Source organism: Salmo salar, chromosome ssa24 (genome assembly GCF_905237065.1).
Source record: "Salmo salar chromosome ssa24, Ssal_v3.1, whole genome shotgun sequence".
Lineage (NCBI taxonomy): Eukaryota > Metazoa > Chordata > Actinopteri > Salmoniformes > Salmonidae > Salmo > Salmo salar.
Window position 1 is genome coordinate 43,626,617 of NC_059465.1, and position 17,764 is coordinate 43,644,380.

The 17,764-nt window shown below is 55.5% G+C and overlaps 1 protein-coding gene across 1 annotated transcript in view; it reads left to right on the forward strand.

Moving 5' to 3' along the window:
- The window catches only part of LOC106585938 (E3 ubiquitin-protein ligase KCMF1), a 40,356-nt gene extending 22,592 nt beyond the window's left edge, over nt 1-17,764 (forward strand). The window contains exons 6-8 of the mRNA XM_045706998.1: nt 15,431-15,519; nt 15,793-16,007; nt 16,153-17,764. Coding sequence (XP_045562954.1) covers nt 15,431-15,519; nt 15,793-16,007; nt 16,153-16,426 — 578 coding nt within the window. The 3' untranslated portion in view covers nt 16,427-17,764. The remainder of the gene's footprint in view (nt 1-15,430; nt 15,520-15,792; nt 16,008-16,152) is intronic.

The following is a 17,764-nucleotide window of genomic DNA, read 5'->3' on the forward strand; positions in this document are numbered from 1 at the left end:
CAGTCTAGACAGTAACCCCCCCCCAAGGCCCTAATAGACCAGTCTAGACAGTAACCCCCCCACCCAAGGCCCTAATAGACCAGTCTAGACAGTAACCCCCCCCCCAAGGCCCTAATAGACCAGTCTAGACAGTAACCCCCCCACCCAAGGCCCTAATAGACCAGTCTAGACAGTAACCCCCCCCCCCCCCCCAAGGCCCTAATAGACCAGTCTAGACAGTAACCCCCCCAAGGCCCTAATAGACCAGTCTAGACAGTAACCCCCCCCCAAGGCCCTAATAGACCAGTCTAGACAGTAACCCCCCCACCCAAGGCCCTAATAGACCAGTCTAGACAGTAACCCCCCCCACCCAAGGCCCTAATAGACCAGTCTAGACAGTAACCCCCCACCCAAGGCCCTAATAGACCAGTCTAGACAGTAACCCCCCCCCCAAGGCCCTAATAGACCAGTCTAGACAGTAACCCCCCCCACCCAAGGCCCTAATAGACCAGTCTAGACAGTAACCCCCCCCAAGGCCCTAATAGACCAGTCTAGACAGTAACCCCCCCCCAAGGCCCTAATAGACCAGTCTAGACAGTAACCCCCCCCCCCAAGGCCCTAATAGACCAGTCTAGACAGTAACCCCCCCCCCCAAGGCCCTAATAGACCAGTCTAGACAGTAACCCCCCACCCAAGGCCCTAATAGACCAGTCTAGACAGTAACCCCCCCCAAGGCCCTAATAGACCAGTCTAGACAGTAACCCCCCCCCCAAGGCCCTAATAGACCAGTCTAGACAGTAACCCCCCCCACCCAAGGCCCTAATAGACCAGTCTAGACAGTAACCCCCCCCCCAAGGCCCTAATAGACCAGTCTAGACAGTAACCCCCCCCAAGGCCCTAATAGACCAGTCTAGACAGTAACCCCCCCCCAAGGCCCTAATAGACCAGTCTAGACAGTAACCCCCCCCAAGGCCCTAATAGACCAGTCTAGACAGTAACCCCCCCCACCCAAGGCCCTAATAGACCAGTCTAGACAGTAACCCCCCACCCAAGGCCCTAATAGACCAGTCTAGACAGTAACCCCCCCACCCAAGGCCCTAATAGACCAGTCTAGACAGTAACCCCCCCACCCAAGGCCCTAATAGACCAGTCTAGACAGTAACCCCCCCCAAGGCCCTAATAGACCAGTCTAGACAGTAACCCCCCCACCCAAGGCCCTAATAGACCAGTCTAGACAGTAACCCCCCCCAAGGCCCTAATAGACCAGTCTAGACAGTAACCCCCCCCACCCAAGGCCCTAATAGACCAGTCTAGACAGTAACCCCCCCCACCCAAGGCCCTAATAGACCAGTCTAGACAGTAACCCCCCCACCCAAGGCCCTAATAGACCAGTCTAGACAGTAACCCCCCCACCCAAGGCCCTAATAGACCAGTCTAGACAGTAACCCCCCCCAAGGCCCTAATAGACCAGTCTAGACAGTAACCCCCCCAAGGCCCTAATAGACCAGTCTAGACAGTAACCCCCCCCCAAGGCCCTAATAGACCAGTCTAGACAGTAACCCCCCACCCAAGGCCCTAATAGACCAGTCTAGACAGTAACCCCCCCCCAAGGCCCTAATAGACCAGTCTAGACAGTAACCCCCCCCAAGGCCCTAATAGACCAGTCTAGACAGTAACCCCCCCCCCAAGGCCCTAATAGACCAGTCTAGACAGTAACCCCCCACCCCCAAGGCCCTAATAGACCAGTCTAGACAGTAACCCCCCCCCCAAGGCCCTAATAGACCAGTCTAGACAGTAACCCCCCCCCAAGGCCCTAATAGACCAGTCTAGACAGTAACCCCCCCCCCAAGGCCCTAATAGACCAGTCTAGACAGTAACCCCCCCCCAAGGCCCTAATAGACCAGTCTAGACAGTAACCCCCCCCACCCAAGGCCCTAATAGACCAGTCTAGACAGTAACCCCCCCACCCAAGGCCCTAATAGACCAGTCTAGACAGTAACCCCCCCACCCAAGGCCCTAATAGACCAGTCTAGACAGTAACCCCCCCCACCCAAGGCCCTAATAGACCAGTCTAGACAGTAACCCCCCCCCACCCAAGGCCCTAATAGACCAGTCTAGACAGTAACCCCCCCCCCAAGGCCCTAATAGACCAGTCTAGACAGTAACCCCCCCACCCAAGGCCCTAATAGACCAGTCTAGACAGTAACCCCCCCACCCAAGGCCCTAATAGACCAGTCTAGACAGTAACCCCCCCCAAGGCCCTAATAGACCAGTCTAGACAGTAACCCCCCCACCCAAGGCCCTAATAGACCAGTCTAGACAGTAACCCCCCCACCCAAGGCCCTAATAGACCAGTCTAGACAGTAACCCCCCACCCAAGGCCCTAATAGACCAGTCTAGACAGTAACCCCCCACCCAAGGCCCTAATAGACCAGTCTAGACAGTAACCCCCCACCCAAGGCCCTAATAGACCAGTCTAGACAGTAACCCCCCCCAAGGCCCTAATAGACCAGTCTAGACAGTAACCCCCCCCAAGGCCCTAATAGACCAGTCTAGACAGTAACCCCCCCCCCAAGGCCCTAATAGACCAGTCTAGACAGTAACCCCCCCCACCCAAGGCCCTAATAGACCAGTCTAGACAGTAACCCCCCCACCCAAGGCCCTAATAGACCAGTCTAGACAGTAACCCCCCCCCAAGGCCCTAATAGACCAGTCTAGACAGTAACCCCCCCCACCCAAGGCCCTAATAGACCAGTCTAGACAGTAACCCCCCCACCCAAGGCCCTAATAGACCAGTCTAGACAGTAACCCCCCCACCCAAGGCCCTAATAGACCAGTCTAGACAGTAACCCCCCCCCAAGGCCCTAATAGACCAGTCTAGACAGTAACCCCCCCCCAAGGCCCTAATAGACCAGTCTAGACAGTAACCCCCCCCCCAAGGCCCTAATAGACCAGTCTAGACAGTAACCCCCCACCCAAGGCCCTAATAGACCAGTCTAGACAGTAACCCCCCCCAAGGCCCTAATAGACCAGTCTAGACAGTAACCCCCCCCCAAGGCCCTAATAGACCAGTCTAGACAGTAACCCCCCCCCCCAAGGCCCTAATAGACCAGTCTAGACAGTAACCCCCCCCCAAGGCCCTAATAGACCAGTCTAGACAGTAACCCCCCCCCAAGGCCCTAATAGACCAGTCTAGACAGTAACCCCCCCCAAGGCCCTAATAGACCAGTCTAGACAGTAACCCCCCCCAAGGCCCTAATAGACCAGTCTAGACAGTAACCCCCCCCACCCAAGGCCCTAATAGACCAGTCTAGACAGTAACCCCCCCCCCCCAAGGCCCTAATAGACCAGTCTAGACAGTAACCCCCCCCCAAGGCCCTAATAGACCAGTCTAGACAGTAACCCCCCCACCCAAGGCCCTAATAGACCAGTCTAGACAGTAACCCCCCCACCCAAGGCCCTAATAGACCAGTCTAGACAGTAACCCCCCCCACCCAAGGCCCTAATAGACCAGTCTAGACAGTAACCCCCCCCCACCCAAGGCCCTAATAGACCAGTCTAGACAGTAACCCCCCCACCCAAGGCCCTAATAGACCAGTCTAGACAGTAACCCCCCCCCCAAGGCCCTAATAGACCAGTCTAGACAGTAACCCCCCCCCCAAGGCCCTAATAGACCAGTCTAGACAGTAACCCCCCCCACCCAAGGCCCTAATAGACCAGTCTAGACAGTAACCCCCCCACCCAAGGCCCTAATAGACCAGTCTAGACAGTAACCCCCCCCACCCAAGGCCCTAATAGACCAGTCTAGACAGTAACCCCCCCACCCAAGGCCCTAATAGACCAGTCTAGACAGTAACCCCCCCCCAAGGCCCTAATAGACCAGTCTAGACAGTAACCCCCCCAAGGCCCTAATAGACCAGTCTAGACAGTAACCCCCCCCCCCACCCAAGGCCCTAATAGACCAGTCTAGACAGTAACCCCCCCCAAGGCCCTAATAGACCAGTCTAGACAGTAACCCCCCCCACCCAAGGCCCTAATAAACCAGTCTAGACAGTAACCCCCCCCCACCCAAGGCCCTAATAGACCAGTCTAGACAGTACCCCCACCACCCAAGGCCCTAATAGACCAGTCTAGACAGTAACCCCCCCCAAGGCCCCAATAGACCAGTCTAGACAGTAACCCCCCCCCCAAGGCCCCAATAGACCAGTCTAGACAGTAACCCCCCCCAAGGCCCCAATAGACCAGTCTAGACAGTAACCCCCCCCAAGGCCCTAATAGACCAGTCTAGACAGTAACCCCCCCCACCCAAGGCCCTAATAGACCAGTCTAGACAGTAACCCCCCCACCCAAGGCCCTAATAGACCAGTCTAGACAGTAACCCCCCCCAAGGCCCTAATAGACCAGTCTAGACAGTAACCCCCCCCCAAGGCCCTAATAGACCAGTCTAGACAGTAACCCCCCCCAAGGCCCTAATAGACCAGTCTAGACAGTAACCCCCCCCAAGGCCCTAATAGACCAGTCTAGACAGTAACCCCCCCCAAGGCCCTAATAGACCAGTCTAGACAGTAACCCCCCCCACCCAAGGCCCTAATAGACCAGTCTAGACAGTAACCCCCCCCACCCAAGGCCCTAATAGACCAGTCTAGACAGTAACCCCCCCAAGGCCCTAGTAGACCAGTCTAGACAGTAACCCCCCCCACCCAAGGCCCTAGTAGACCAGTCTAGACAGTAACCCCCCCCACCCAAGGCCCTAATAGACCAGTCTAGACAGTAACCCCCCCCAAGGCCCTAATAGACCAGTCTAGACAGTAACCCCCACCCCCAAGGCCCTAATAGACCAGTCTAGACAGTAACCCCCCCCCCAAGGCCCTAATAGACCAGTCTAGACAGTAACCCCCCCCAAGGCCCTAATAGACCAGTCTAGACAGTAACCCCCCCCAAGGCCCTAATAGACCAGTCTAGACAGTAACCCCTCCCCCAAGGCCCTAATAGACCAGTCTAGACAGTAACCCCCCCCACCCAAGGCCCTAATAGACCAGTCTAGACAGTAACCCCCCCACCCAAGGCCCTAATAGACCAGTCTAGACAGTAACCCCCCCCACCCAAGGCCCTAATAGACCAGTCTAGACAGTAACCCCCCCACCCAAGGCCCTAATAGACCAGTCTAGACAGTAACCCCCCCACCCAAGGCCCTAATAGACCAGTCTAGACAGTAACCCCCCCCACCCAAGGCCCTAATAGACCAGTCTAGACAGTAACCCCCCCACCCAAGGCCCTAATAGACCAGTCTAGACAGTAACCCCCCCCAAGGCCCTAATAGACCAGTCTAGACAGTAACCCCCCCCAAGGCCCTAATAGACCAGTCTAGACAGTAACCCCCCCACCCAAGGCCCTAATAGACCAGTCTAGACAGTAACCCCCCCACCCAAGGCCCTAATAGACCAGTCTAGACAGTAACCCCCCCACCCAAGGCCCTAATAGACCAGTCTAGACAGTAACCCCCCCACCCAAGGCCCTAATAGACCAGTCTAGACAGTAACCCCCCCCAAGGCCCTAATAGACCAGTCTAGACAGTAACCCCCCCAAGGCCCTAATAGACCAGTCTAGACAGTAACCCCCCCACCCAAGGCCCTAATAGACCAGTCTAGACAGTAACCCCCCCAAGGCCCTAATAGACCAGTCTAGACAGTAACCCCCCCCCCACCCAAGGCCCTAATAAACCAGTCTAGACAGTAACCCCCCCCCACCCAAGGCCCTAATAGACCAGTCTAGACAGTACCCCCCACCACCCAAGGCCCTAATAGACCAGTCTAGACAGTAACCCCCCCCCAAGGCCCCAATAGACCAGTCTAGACAGTAACCCCCCCCCAAGGCCCCAATAGACCAGTCTAGACAGTAACCCCCCCCAAGGCCCCAATAGACCAGTCTAGACAGTAACCCCCCCCAAGGCCCTAATAGACCAGTCTAGACAGTAACCCCCCCCCCCACCCAAGGCCCTAATAGACCAGTCTAGACAGTAACCCCCCCACCCAAGGCCCTAATAGACCAGTCTAGACAGTAACCCCCCCCCCCAAGGCCCTAATAGACCAGTCTAGACAGTAACCCCCCCCCAAGGCCCTAATGGACCAGTCTAGACAGTAACCCCCCCCAAGGCCCTAATAGACCAGTCTAGACAGTAACCCCCCCCCCCAAGGCCCTAATAGACCAGTCTAGACAGTAACCCCCCCCCCAAGGTCCTAATAGACCAGTCTAGACAGTAACCCCCCCCACCCAAGGCCCTAATAGACCAGTCTAGACAGTAACCCCCCCCACCCAAGGCCCTAATAGACCAGTCTAGACAGTAACCCCCCCAAGGCCCTAGTAGACCAGTCTAGACAGTAACCCCCCCCCACCCAAGGCCCTAGTAGACCAGTCTAGACAGTAACCCCCCCCCCACCCAAGGCCCTAATAGACCAGTCTAGACAGTAACCCCCCCCAAGGCCCTAATAGACCAGTCTAGACAGTAACCCCCCCCCCAAGGCCCTAATAGACCAGTCTAGACAGTAACCCCCCCAAGGCCCTAATAGACCAGTCTAGACAGTAACCCCCCCAAGGCCCTAATAGACCAGTCTAGACAGTAACCCCCCCAGGCCCTAATAGACCAGTCTAGACAGTAACCCCTTCCCCCAAGGCCCTAATAGACCAGTCTAGACAGTAACCCCCCCCCAGCCAAGGCCCTAATAGACCAGTCTAGACAGTAACCCCCCCCAGCCAAGGCCCTAATAGACCAGTCTAGACAGTAACCCCCCCCCAGCCAAGGCCCTAATAGACCAGTCTAGACAGTAACCCCCCCACCCAGCCAAGGCCCTAATAGACCAGTCCAGACAGTAACCCCCCCCCACCCAAGACCCTAATAGACCAGTCTAGACAGTAACCCCCCAAGGCCCTAATAGACCAGTCTAGACAGTAACCCCCCCAAGGCCCTAATAGACCAGTCTAGACAGTAACCCCCCCAAGGCCCTAATAGACCAGTCTAGACAGTAACCCCCCCCCTGGCCCTAATAGACCAGTCTAGACAGTAACCCCCCCCACCCAAGGCCCTAATAGACCAGTCTAGACAGTAACCCCCCCCACCCAAGGCCCTAATAGACCAGTCTAGACAGTAACCCCCCCACCCAAGGCCCTAATAGACCAGTCCAGTCAGTAACCCCCCCTACCAAAGGCCCTAATAGACCAGTCTAGACAGTACCCCCCCCCACCCAAGGCCCTAATAGACCAGTCTAGACAGTAACCCCCCCCCACCCCCAGGCCCTAATAGACCAGTCTAGACAGTAACCCCCCCACCCAAGACCCTAATAAACCAGTCTAGACAGTAACCCCCCCCAAGGCCCTAATAGACCAGTCTAGACAGTAACCCCCCCCAAGGCCCTAGTAGACCAGTCTAGACAGTAACCCCCCCCACCCAAGGCCCTAATAGACCAGTCTAGACAGTAACCCCCCCCCCCAAGGCCCTAATAGACCAGTCTAGACAGTAACCCCCCCCAAGGCCCTAATAGACCAGTCTAGACAGTAACCCCCCCCAAGGCCCTAATAGACCAGTCTAGACAGTAACCCCCCCCAAGGCCCTAATAGACCAGTCTAGACAGTAACCCCCCCAAGGCCCTAATAGACCAGTCTAGACAGTAACCCCCCCAAGGCCCTAATAGACCAGTCTAGACAGTAACCCCCCCCCACCCAAGGCCCTAATAGACCAGTGTAGACAGTAACCCCCCCCCACCCAAGGCCCTAATAGACCAGTCTAGACAGTAACCCCCCCCACCCAAGGCCCTAATAGACCAGTCCAGTCAGTAACCCCCCCTACCAAAGGCCCTAATAGACCAGTCTAGACAGTACCCCCCCCCACCCAAGGCCCTAATAGACCAGTCTAGACAGTAACCCCCCCCAGGCCCTAATAGACCAGTCTAGACAGTAACCCCCCCCCAGGCCCTAATAGACCAGTCTAGACAGTAACCCCCCCACCCAAGGCCCTAATAGACCAGTCTAGACAGTAACCCCTTCCCCCAAGGCCCTAATAGACCAGTCTAGACAGTAACCCCCCCCACCCAAGACCCTAATAAACCAGTCTAGACAGTAACCCCCCCAAGGCCCTAATAGACCAGTCTAGACAGTAACCCCCCCCCCAAGGCCCTAGTAGACCAGTCTAGACAGTAACCCCCCCCACCCAAGGCCCTAATAGACCAGTCTAGACAGTAACCCCCCCCCAAGGCCCTAATAGACCAGTCTAGACAGTAACCCCCCAAGGCCCTAATAGACCAGTCTAGACAGTAACCCCCCAAGGCCCTAATAGACCAGTCTAGACAGTAACCCCCCCCCAAGGCCCTAATAGACCAGTCTAGACAGTAACCCCCCCCCCACCCAAGGCCCTAATAGACCAGTGTAGACAGTAACCCCCCCCCACCCAAGGCCCTAATAGACCAGTCTAGACAGTAACCCCCCCCACCCAAGGCCCTAATAGACCAGTCCAGTCAGTAACCCCCCCTACCAAAGGCCCTAATAGACCAGTCTAGACAGTACCCCCCCCCACCCAAGGCCCTAATAGACCAGTCTAGACAGTAACCCCCCCCCCAGGCCCTAATAGACCAGTCTAGACAGTAACCCCCCCCACCCAAGGCCCTAATAGACCAGTCTAGACAGTAACCCCCCCCACCCAAGGCCCTAATAGACCAGTCTAGACAGTAACCCCCCCCACCCAAGGCCCTAATAGACCAGTCCAGTCAGTAACCCCCCCTACCAAAGGCCCTAATAGACCAGTCTAGACAGTACCCCCCCCCCACCCAAGGCCCTAATAGACCAGTCTAGACAGTAACCCCCCCAGGCCTTAATAGACCAGCCTAGACAGTAACCCCCCCCCAGGCCCTTTAGGCCAGTCTAGACAGTAACACCCCCCCCAAGGCCCTAATAGACCAGTCTAGACAGTAACCCCCCCACCCCCCAGGCCCTAATAGACCAGTCCAGACAGTAACCCCCCCCACCCAAGACCCTAATAAACCAGTCTAGACAGTAACCCCCCCAAGGCCCTAATAGACCAGTCTAGACAGTAACCCCCCCAAGGCCCTAATAGACCAGTCTAGACAGTAACCCCCCCCAAGGCCCTAATAGACCAGTCTAGACAGTAACCCCCCCCCCGGCCCTAATAGACCAGTCTAGACAGTAACCCCCCCCACCCAAGGCCCTAATAGACCAGTCTAGACAGTAACCCCCCCCCACCCAAGGCCCTAATAGACCAGTCTAGACAGTAACCCCCCCACCCAAGGCCCTAATAGACCAGTCCAGTCAGTAACCCCCCCTACCAAAGGCCCTAATAGACCAGTCTAGACAGTACCCCCCCCCACCCAAGGCCCTAATAGACCAGTCTAGACAGTAACCCCCCCCACCCCCAGGCCCTAATAGACCAGTCTAGACAGTAACCCCCCCCCACCCAAGACCCTAATAAACCAGTCTAGACAGTAACCCCCCAAGGCCCTAATAGACCAGTCTAGACAGTAACCCCCCCCCAAGGCCCTAGTAGACCAGTCTAGACAGTAACCCCCCCCACCCAAGGCCCTAATAGATCAGTCTAGACAGTAACCCCCCCCCCCAAGGCCCTAATAGACCAGTCTAGACAGTAACCCCCCCCCAAGGCCCTAATAGACCAGTCTAGACAATAACCCCCCCCAAGGCCCTAATAGACCAGTCTAGACAGTAACCCCCCCCAAGGCCCTAATAGACCAGTCTAGACAGTAACCCCCCCAAGGCCCTAATAGACCAGTCTAGACAGTAACCCCCCCCACCCAAGGCCCTAATAGACCAGTGTAGACAGTAACCCCCCCCCACCCAAGGCCCTAATAGACCAGTCTAGACAGTAACCCCCCCACCCAAGGCCCTAATAGACCAGTCCAGTCAGTAACCCCCCCTACCAAAGGCCCTAATAGACCAGTCTAGACAGTACCCCCCCCCACCCAAGGCCCTAATAGACCAGTCTAGACAGTAACCCCCCCCCAGGCCCTAATAGACCAGTCTAGACAGTAACCCCCCCCCCCCAGGCCCTAATAGACCAGTCTAGACAGTAACCCCCCCACCCAAGGCCCTAATAGACCAGTCTAGACAGTAACCCCTTCCCCAAGGCCCTAATAGACCAGTCTAGACAGTAACCCCCCCACCCAAGACCCTAATAAACCAGTCTAGACAGTAACCCCCCCAAGGCCCTAATAGACCAGTCTAGACAGTAACCCCCCCCCCAAGGCCCTAGTAGACCAGTCTAGACAGTAACCCCCCCACCCAAGGCCCTAATAGATCAGTCTAGACAGTAACCCCCCCCCCCAAGGCCCTAATAGACCAGTCTAGACAGTAACCCCCCAAGGCCCTAATAGACCAGTCTAGACAGTAACCCCCCCAAGGCCCTAATAGACCAGTCTAGACAGTAATCCCCCCCAAGGCCCTAATAGACCAGTCTAGACAGTAACCCCCCCCCACCCAAGGCCCTAATAGACCAGTGTAGACAGTAACCCCCCCCACCCAAGGCCCTAATAGACCAGTCTAGACAGTAACCCCCCCACCCAAGGCCCTAATAGACCAGTCCAGTCAGTAACCCCCCCTACCAAAGGCCCTAATAGACCAGTCTAGACAGTACCCCCCCCACCCAAGGCCCTAATAGACCAGTCTAGACAGTAACCCCCCCCCTGGCCCTAATAGACCAGTCTAGACAGTAACCCCCCCCACCCAAGGCCCTAATAGACCAGTCTAGACAGTAACCCCCCCACCCAAGGCCCTAATAGACCAGTCTAGACAGTAACCCCCCCACCCAAGGCCCTAATAGACCAGTCCAGTCAGTAACCCCCCCTACCAAAGGCCCTAATAGACCAGTCTAGACAGTACCCCCCCCCCCACCCAAGGCCCTAATAGACCAGTCTAGACAGTAACCCCCCCCAGGCCTTAATAGACCAGCCTAGACAGTAACCCCCCCAGGCCCTTTAGGCCAGTCTAGACAGTAACACCCCCCCCAAGGCCCTAATAGACCAGTCTAGACAGTAACCCCCCCACCCCCCAGGCCCTAATAGACCAGTCTAGACAGTAACCCCCCAAGGCCCTAATAGACCAGTCTAGACAGTAACCCCCCCAAGGCCCTAATAGACCAGTCTAGACAGTAACCCCCCCAGGCCCTAATAGACCAGCCTAGACAGTAACCCCCCCCCAAGGCCCTAATAGACCAGTCTAGACAGTAACCCCCCCACCCCCCAGGCCCTAATAGACCAGTCTAGACAGTAACCCCCCCCCCCAAGGCCCTAATAGACCAGTCTAGACAGTAACCCCCCCCCCAAGGCCCTAATAGACCAGTCTAGACAGTTACCACCCCCCCCCAAGGCCCTAATAGACCAGTCTAGACAGTTACCACCCCCCCCCCCAAGGCCCTAATAGACCAGTCTAGACAGTAACCCCCCCAAGGCCCTAATAGACCAGTCTAGACAGTACCCCCCCCCCACCCAAGGCCCTAATAGACCAGTCTAGACAGTAACCCCCCCCACCCCCAGGCCCTAATAGACCAGTCTAGACAGTAACCCCCCCACCCAAGACCCTAATAAACCAGTCTAGACAGTAACCCCCCAAGGCCCTAATAGACCAGTCTAGACAGTAACCCCCCCCCCAAGGCCCTAGTAGACCAGTCTAGACAGTAACCCCCCCCACCCAAGGCCCTAATAGATCAGTCTAGACAGTAACCCCCCCCCAAGGCCCTAATAGACCAGTCTAGACAGTAACCCCCCCCCAAGGCCCTAATAGACCAGTCTAGACAATAACCCCCCCCCAAGGCCCTAATAGACCAGTCTAGACAGTAACCCCCCCAAGGCCCTAATAGACCAGTCTAGACAGTAACCCCCCCAAGGCCCTAATATACCAGTCTAGACAGTAACCCCCCCCCCACCCAAGGCCCTAATAGACCAGTGTAGACAGTAACCCCCCCCACCCAAGGCCCTAATAGACCAGTCTAGACAGTAACCCCCCCACCCAAGGCCCTAATAGACCAGTCCAGTCAGTAACCCCCCCTACCAAAGGCCCTAATAGACCAGTCTAGACAGTACCCCCCCCCACCCAAGGCCCTAATAGACCAGTCTAGACAGTAACCCCCCCCCCCCAGGCCCTAATAGACCAGTCTAGACAGTAACCCCCCCCCAGGCCCTAATAGACCAGTCTAGACAGTAACCCCCCCCAAGGCCCTAATAGACCAGTCTAGACAGTAACCCCTTCCCCCAAGGCCCTAATAGACCAGTCTAGACAGTAACCCCCCCACCCAAGACCCTAATAAACCAGTCTAGACAGTAACCCCCCCAAGGCCCTAATAGACCAGTCTAGACAGTAACCCCCCCCCCCAAGGCCCTAGTAGACCAGTCTAGACAGTAACCCCCCCCCACCCAAGGCCCTAATAGATCAGTCTAGACAGTAACCCCCCCCCCCCAAGGCCCTAATAGACCAGTCTAGACAGTAACCCCCAAGGCCCTAATAGACCAGTCTAGACAGTAACCCCCCCAAGGCCCTAATAGACCAGTCTAGACAGTAATCCCCCCCAAGGCCCTAATAGACCAGTCTAGACAGTAACCCCCCCCCACCCAAGGCCCTAATAGACCAGTGTAGACAGTAACCCCCCCCCACCCAAGGCCCTAATAGACCAGTCTAGACAGTAACCCCCCCACCCAAGGCCCTAATAGACCAGTCCAGTCAGTAACCCCCCCTACCAAAGGCCCTAATAGACCAGTCTAGACAGTACCCCCCCCACCCAAGGCCCTAATAGACCAGTCTAGACAGTAACCCCCCCAGGCCCTAATAGACCAGTCTAGACAGTAACCCCCCCCCACCCAAGGCCCTAATAGACCAGTCTAGACAGTAACCCCCCCCCCACCCAAGGCCCTAATAGACCAGTCTAGACAGTAACCCCCCCACCCAAGGCCCTAATAGACCAGTCCAGTCAGTAACCCCCCCTACCAAAGGCCCTAATAGACCAGTCTAGACAGTACCCCCCCCACCCAAGGCCCTAATAGACCAGTCTAGACAGTAACCCCCCCAGGCCTTAATAGACCAGCCTAGACAGTAACCCCCCCAGGCCCTTTAGGCCAGTCTAGACAGTAACACCCCCCCCAAGGCCCTAATAGACCAGTCTAGACAGTAACCCCCCCACCCCCAGGCCCTAATAGACCAGTCTAGACAGTAACCCCCCCAAGGCCCTAATAGACCAGTCTAGACAGTAATCCCCCCCCAAGGCCCTAATAGACCAGTCTAGACAGTAACCCCCCCAGGCCCTAATAGACCAGCCTAGACAGTAACCCCCCCCCAAGGCCCTAATAGACCAGTCTAGACAGTAACCCCCCACCCCCCAGGCCCTAATAGACCAGTCTAGACAGTAACCCCCCCAAGGCCCTAATAGACCAGTCTAGACAGTAACCCCCCCAGGCCCTAATAGACCAGTCTAGACAGTAATCCCCCCCAAGGCCCTAATAGACCAGTCTAGACAGTAACCCCCCCCCCCACCCAAGGCCCTAATAGACCAGTCTAGACAGTAACCCCCCCCCACCCAAGGCCCTAATAGACCAGTCTAGACAGTAACCCCCCCCCACCCAAGGCCCTAATAGACCAGTCTAGACAGTAACCCCCCCCCCACCCAAGGCCCTAATAGACCAGTCTAGACAGTAACCCCCCCCACCCAAGGCCCTAATAGACCAGTCCAGTCAGTAACCCCCCCTACCAAAGGCCCTAATAGACCAGTCTAGACAGTACCCCCCCCCACCCAAGGCCCTAATAGACCAGTCTAGACAGTACCCCCCCCCACCCAAGGCCCTAATAGACCAGTCTAGACAGTAACCCCCCCCCTGGCCCTAATAGACCAGTCTAGACAGTAACCCCCCCCACCCAAGGCCCTAATAGACCAGTCTAGACAGTAACCCCCCCCCCCACCCAAGGCCCTAATAGACCAGTCTAGACAGTAACCCCCCCCACCCAAGGCCCTAATAGACCAGTCCAGTCAGTAACCCCCCCTACCAAAGGCCCTAATAGACCAGTCTAGACAGTACCCCCCCCCCACCCAAGGCCCTAATAGACCAGTCTAGACAGTAACCCCCCCCCAGGCCTTAATAGACCAGCCTAGACAGTAACCCCCCCAGGCCCTTTAGGCCAGTCTAGACAGTAACACCCCCCCCCAAGGCCCTAATAGACCAGTCTAGACAGTAACCCCCCCACCCCCCAGGCCCTAATAGACCAGTCTAGACAGTAACCCCCCCAAGGCCCTAATAGACCAGTCTAGACAGTAACCCCCCCCCAAGGCCCTAATAGACCAGTCTAGACAGTAACCCCCCCCAGGCCCTAATAGACCAGCCTAGACAGTAACCCCCCCCAAGGCCCTAATAGACCAGTCTAGACAGTAACCCCCCCCACCCCCCAGGCCCTAATAGACCAGTCTAGACAGTAACCCCCCCCAAGGCCCTAATAGACCAGTCTAGACAGTAACCCCCCCAGGCCCTAATAGACCAGTCTAGACAGTAACCCCCCCCAAGGCCCTAATAGACCAGTCTAGACAGTAACCCCCCCCCCCACCCAAGGCCCTAATAGACCAGTCTAGACAGTAACCCCCCCCCCACCCAAGGCCCTAATAGACCAGTCTAGACAGTAACCCCCCCACCCAAGGCCCTAATAGACCAGTCTAGACAGTAACCCCCCCCCCACCCAAGGCCCTAATAGACCAGTCTAGACAGTAACCCCCCCCACCCAAGGCCCTAATAGACCAGTCCAGTCAGTAACCCCCCCTACCAAAGGCCCTAATAGACCAGTCTAGACAGTACCCCCCCCCCACCCAAGGCCCTAATAGACCAGTCTAGACAGTAACACCCCCCCCCCACCCAAGGCCCTAATAGACCAGTCTAGACAGTAACACCCCCCCCCCACCCAAGGCCCTAATAGGCCAGCCTAGACAGTAACCCCCCAAGGCCCTAATAGACCAGTCTAGACAGTAACCCCCCCCACCCAAGGCCCTAATAGACCAGTCTAGACAGTAACCCCCCCCCCAGGCCCTAATAGGCCAGCCTAGACAGTAACCCCCCCCAGGCCCTTTAGGCCAGTCTAGACAGTGTTTGTGTCGGTGTTGCCATGACACATTCCCGAGTTATCCTAATCCTGTTTTTAAACCTGAATTTAATCCATTTGGTTCAATGCCTACCACGGCTGTGTTTTAATGGCTGGGCACCGGCCCAGACAGACTGCCACATGGACAGACTGCCACATGGACAGACTGCCACATGGACAGACTGCCACATGGACAGACTGCCACATGGACAGACTGCCACATGGACAGACTGCCACATGGACAGACTGCCACATGGACAGACAGAGGGCTGGTTAAGGTCAAATAATTACATTTTTATTTAACCCCCCCTCCCCTCTTCCTTCCGCCTCGCAGAGCTGCTGTCCCAGTTGTCAGGGGTGCGTAGGTCGGCGGGCAGCCAGCTGAGTTCAGGTCCTTCAGCCTCCCAGCTACAGCAGCTCCAGGTTTGTAGTCCAGAGGAGGGTCAGCAACCAGAGGGTCGACGGTTCGAATCCCGGCTCCGACGGAGAATCCCAGAGCCCTCCGGTTGTTGGTATCAGTAGCCTGGAATCTATGATGCCATTATGCCTTTGGGTGAAGCACTTAACCCCTTCATTGTCTTCTACGACTTCTTGTTCCTCACTTCCACCTCCCTCCGTCCCTCTCCTCTGCTTCCCTCTCTTCTCCTCATCCTCCCACTTCTCTGTCTTCATCGTCCTCATCTCGTCGTCCTGTAGATGCAGCTCCAGGTGGATTGGCAGCAGACCCAGGCTACCAGGCAGCAGTTGGAAACGTCCCGGAACACCTCTCAACGCGGCAGCCGCACCTCCAACCACGCAGGAAATCACAACGCCAACCCTGGCACCAACTCCTTCTTCAACAACCTTAGTCCCAACCCGGAGCAGCAGGAGCCCAACACACAGAGCAGCACCTCCCAGTTCCTTCTCAACAGGTTGGCAACTGTCTCCTACACTTCATTTTTAAACTAGTTATTCTCTTGAGCGAGAGACTTGTTCTTAGGCTTGTCTGCCTGTTACATGTGGGGTGATGGATTGTTTTTGTAATAGAGCTCCATCCTGTCCCTCCCCTTCCTCCAGACTGAGTGAGCCGAGGTTGTCCGAGGCAGAGCGTCAGCTATGTGAGGGCCAGTGGGCCGACCGCTCTCTCTTCGTCACGGAGCTCCTCCTCTCCACCCTGATAGCCAATCCCGACCGCAGCGAAGACGACGATCTCCGTGACTACCACCACGACGCCGTGACGCGAGGCTCGGATGCCTTCGAAGACACGGGGGTCATGACCTTAGACGTGGCGCTGAAGAACCTCAACCTCCGAGAACTGAAGAATGAGCAGCATCCCCCGGCGTCGCCGTAGCTACCGCTACGAAGTTTAAAACCGCCAACCGCCGTTACGTGTCAAACCGCCAACGGAGAAAGAAAATACTTCAGATCTTTCTCTTTTTCTGAGTTGGGGGGGGAATTGTCATCTCATCTGTCCCCCCCCCATTCTATTACAATGTGTACATGACAGGACACAGAGTGAATGTGAACGTGAGAGAGCGAGTGTTGTGAGCAAGAGGAATTTATAATACATCTATATAAATGTTTATGAAAGAAAGCGGATAATGAAGTCCACATGAAGCCGTGTTTGACTGCTTGCCCCCCCCCCCACCCCCAGCAGGTGAACGTAGGTCAGATAGATGGGTAGGTAGCAGCTTGATCATTTATTATCATCAAGAAGTAGTCCATAGACACAGGAAGAGGACAGACAAGACAGCGGGAAGATCTCTCAATTGCATACTCCTTGTCTCCTCAAAACCCATTGGATAAGAAGGCCAGAAGTCCCTCCAATGGGTTTTAAGGGATAAGGGGGGCGTCTTCCCAGACTCTCTCCTCCTAAACTGCTGTGTTCCTGGATATTTATTTAAACCTACTTTTGATGGTTTGCCACGTCCAGATTGTTTACCACTATGTGCCCCCCTTCTCAACTACAGTCACTGTTCCATATTAAACAGTTATCACAAATGGGGGAGTCGGGTTTCATCACAGCGATGTCTTTGGTCCTATAGGATGACCTCTGGGTAATCTTCCTAACCTGCTCTGGCAATTATAAAGGGGGTGTTGTTTTTTTAGTTCTACACAAATAATTCTCTCCTCAGGAGACTGATTTGAATGGCTTAGTTCCTACCACGTATAACATCACTTATGGTGCCATGTGACCTTTTGCTTTATGCCAACTGAACTGTGGCTCAGTTTTTGAGTTGCATATGCAGAGAGAAGCTTCATACAGTATGCATAACACTACATAAAGAGGTAATTAGACATGTTACACAGGAGGACCGTAGAAGATCCACAAGACTGGTATAAAAAGGAGTTTTTATAATTTTTTTTCTAAAAGCGGGTCTGAAAGTAGGGAGTGTTTGCTATAGAATCACTTTGAGCTTTTACATCACAATGGTTGATTTATATGGACAGACATGGGGGAGGGTTGCTGTACTTTATGACACCGTGCCAGTTTACGCCCCCCCCCCCACTGACGGTGTTCCTCTCTATTGCAGAGATGCTAATCCAACAGAGTGACTGGAGAGAATCCTATACTACCTTTAACAAATGCAATGTATGATTACATGTTTTGGAAAATGCTAAAAGACAGGGTAAAACTGTTCAACTTGGGGAGGACAATAAAATAGTTTTGGATGTAAAATGAACTACA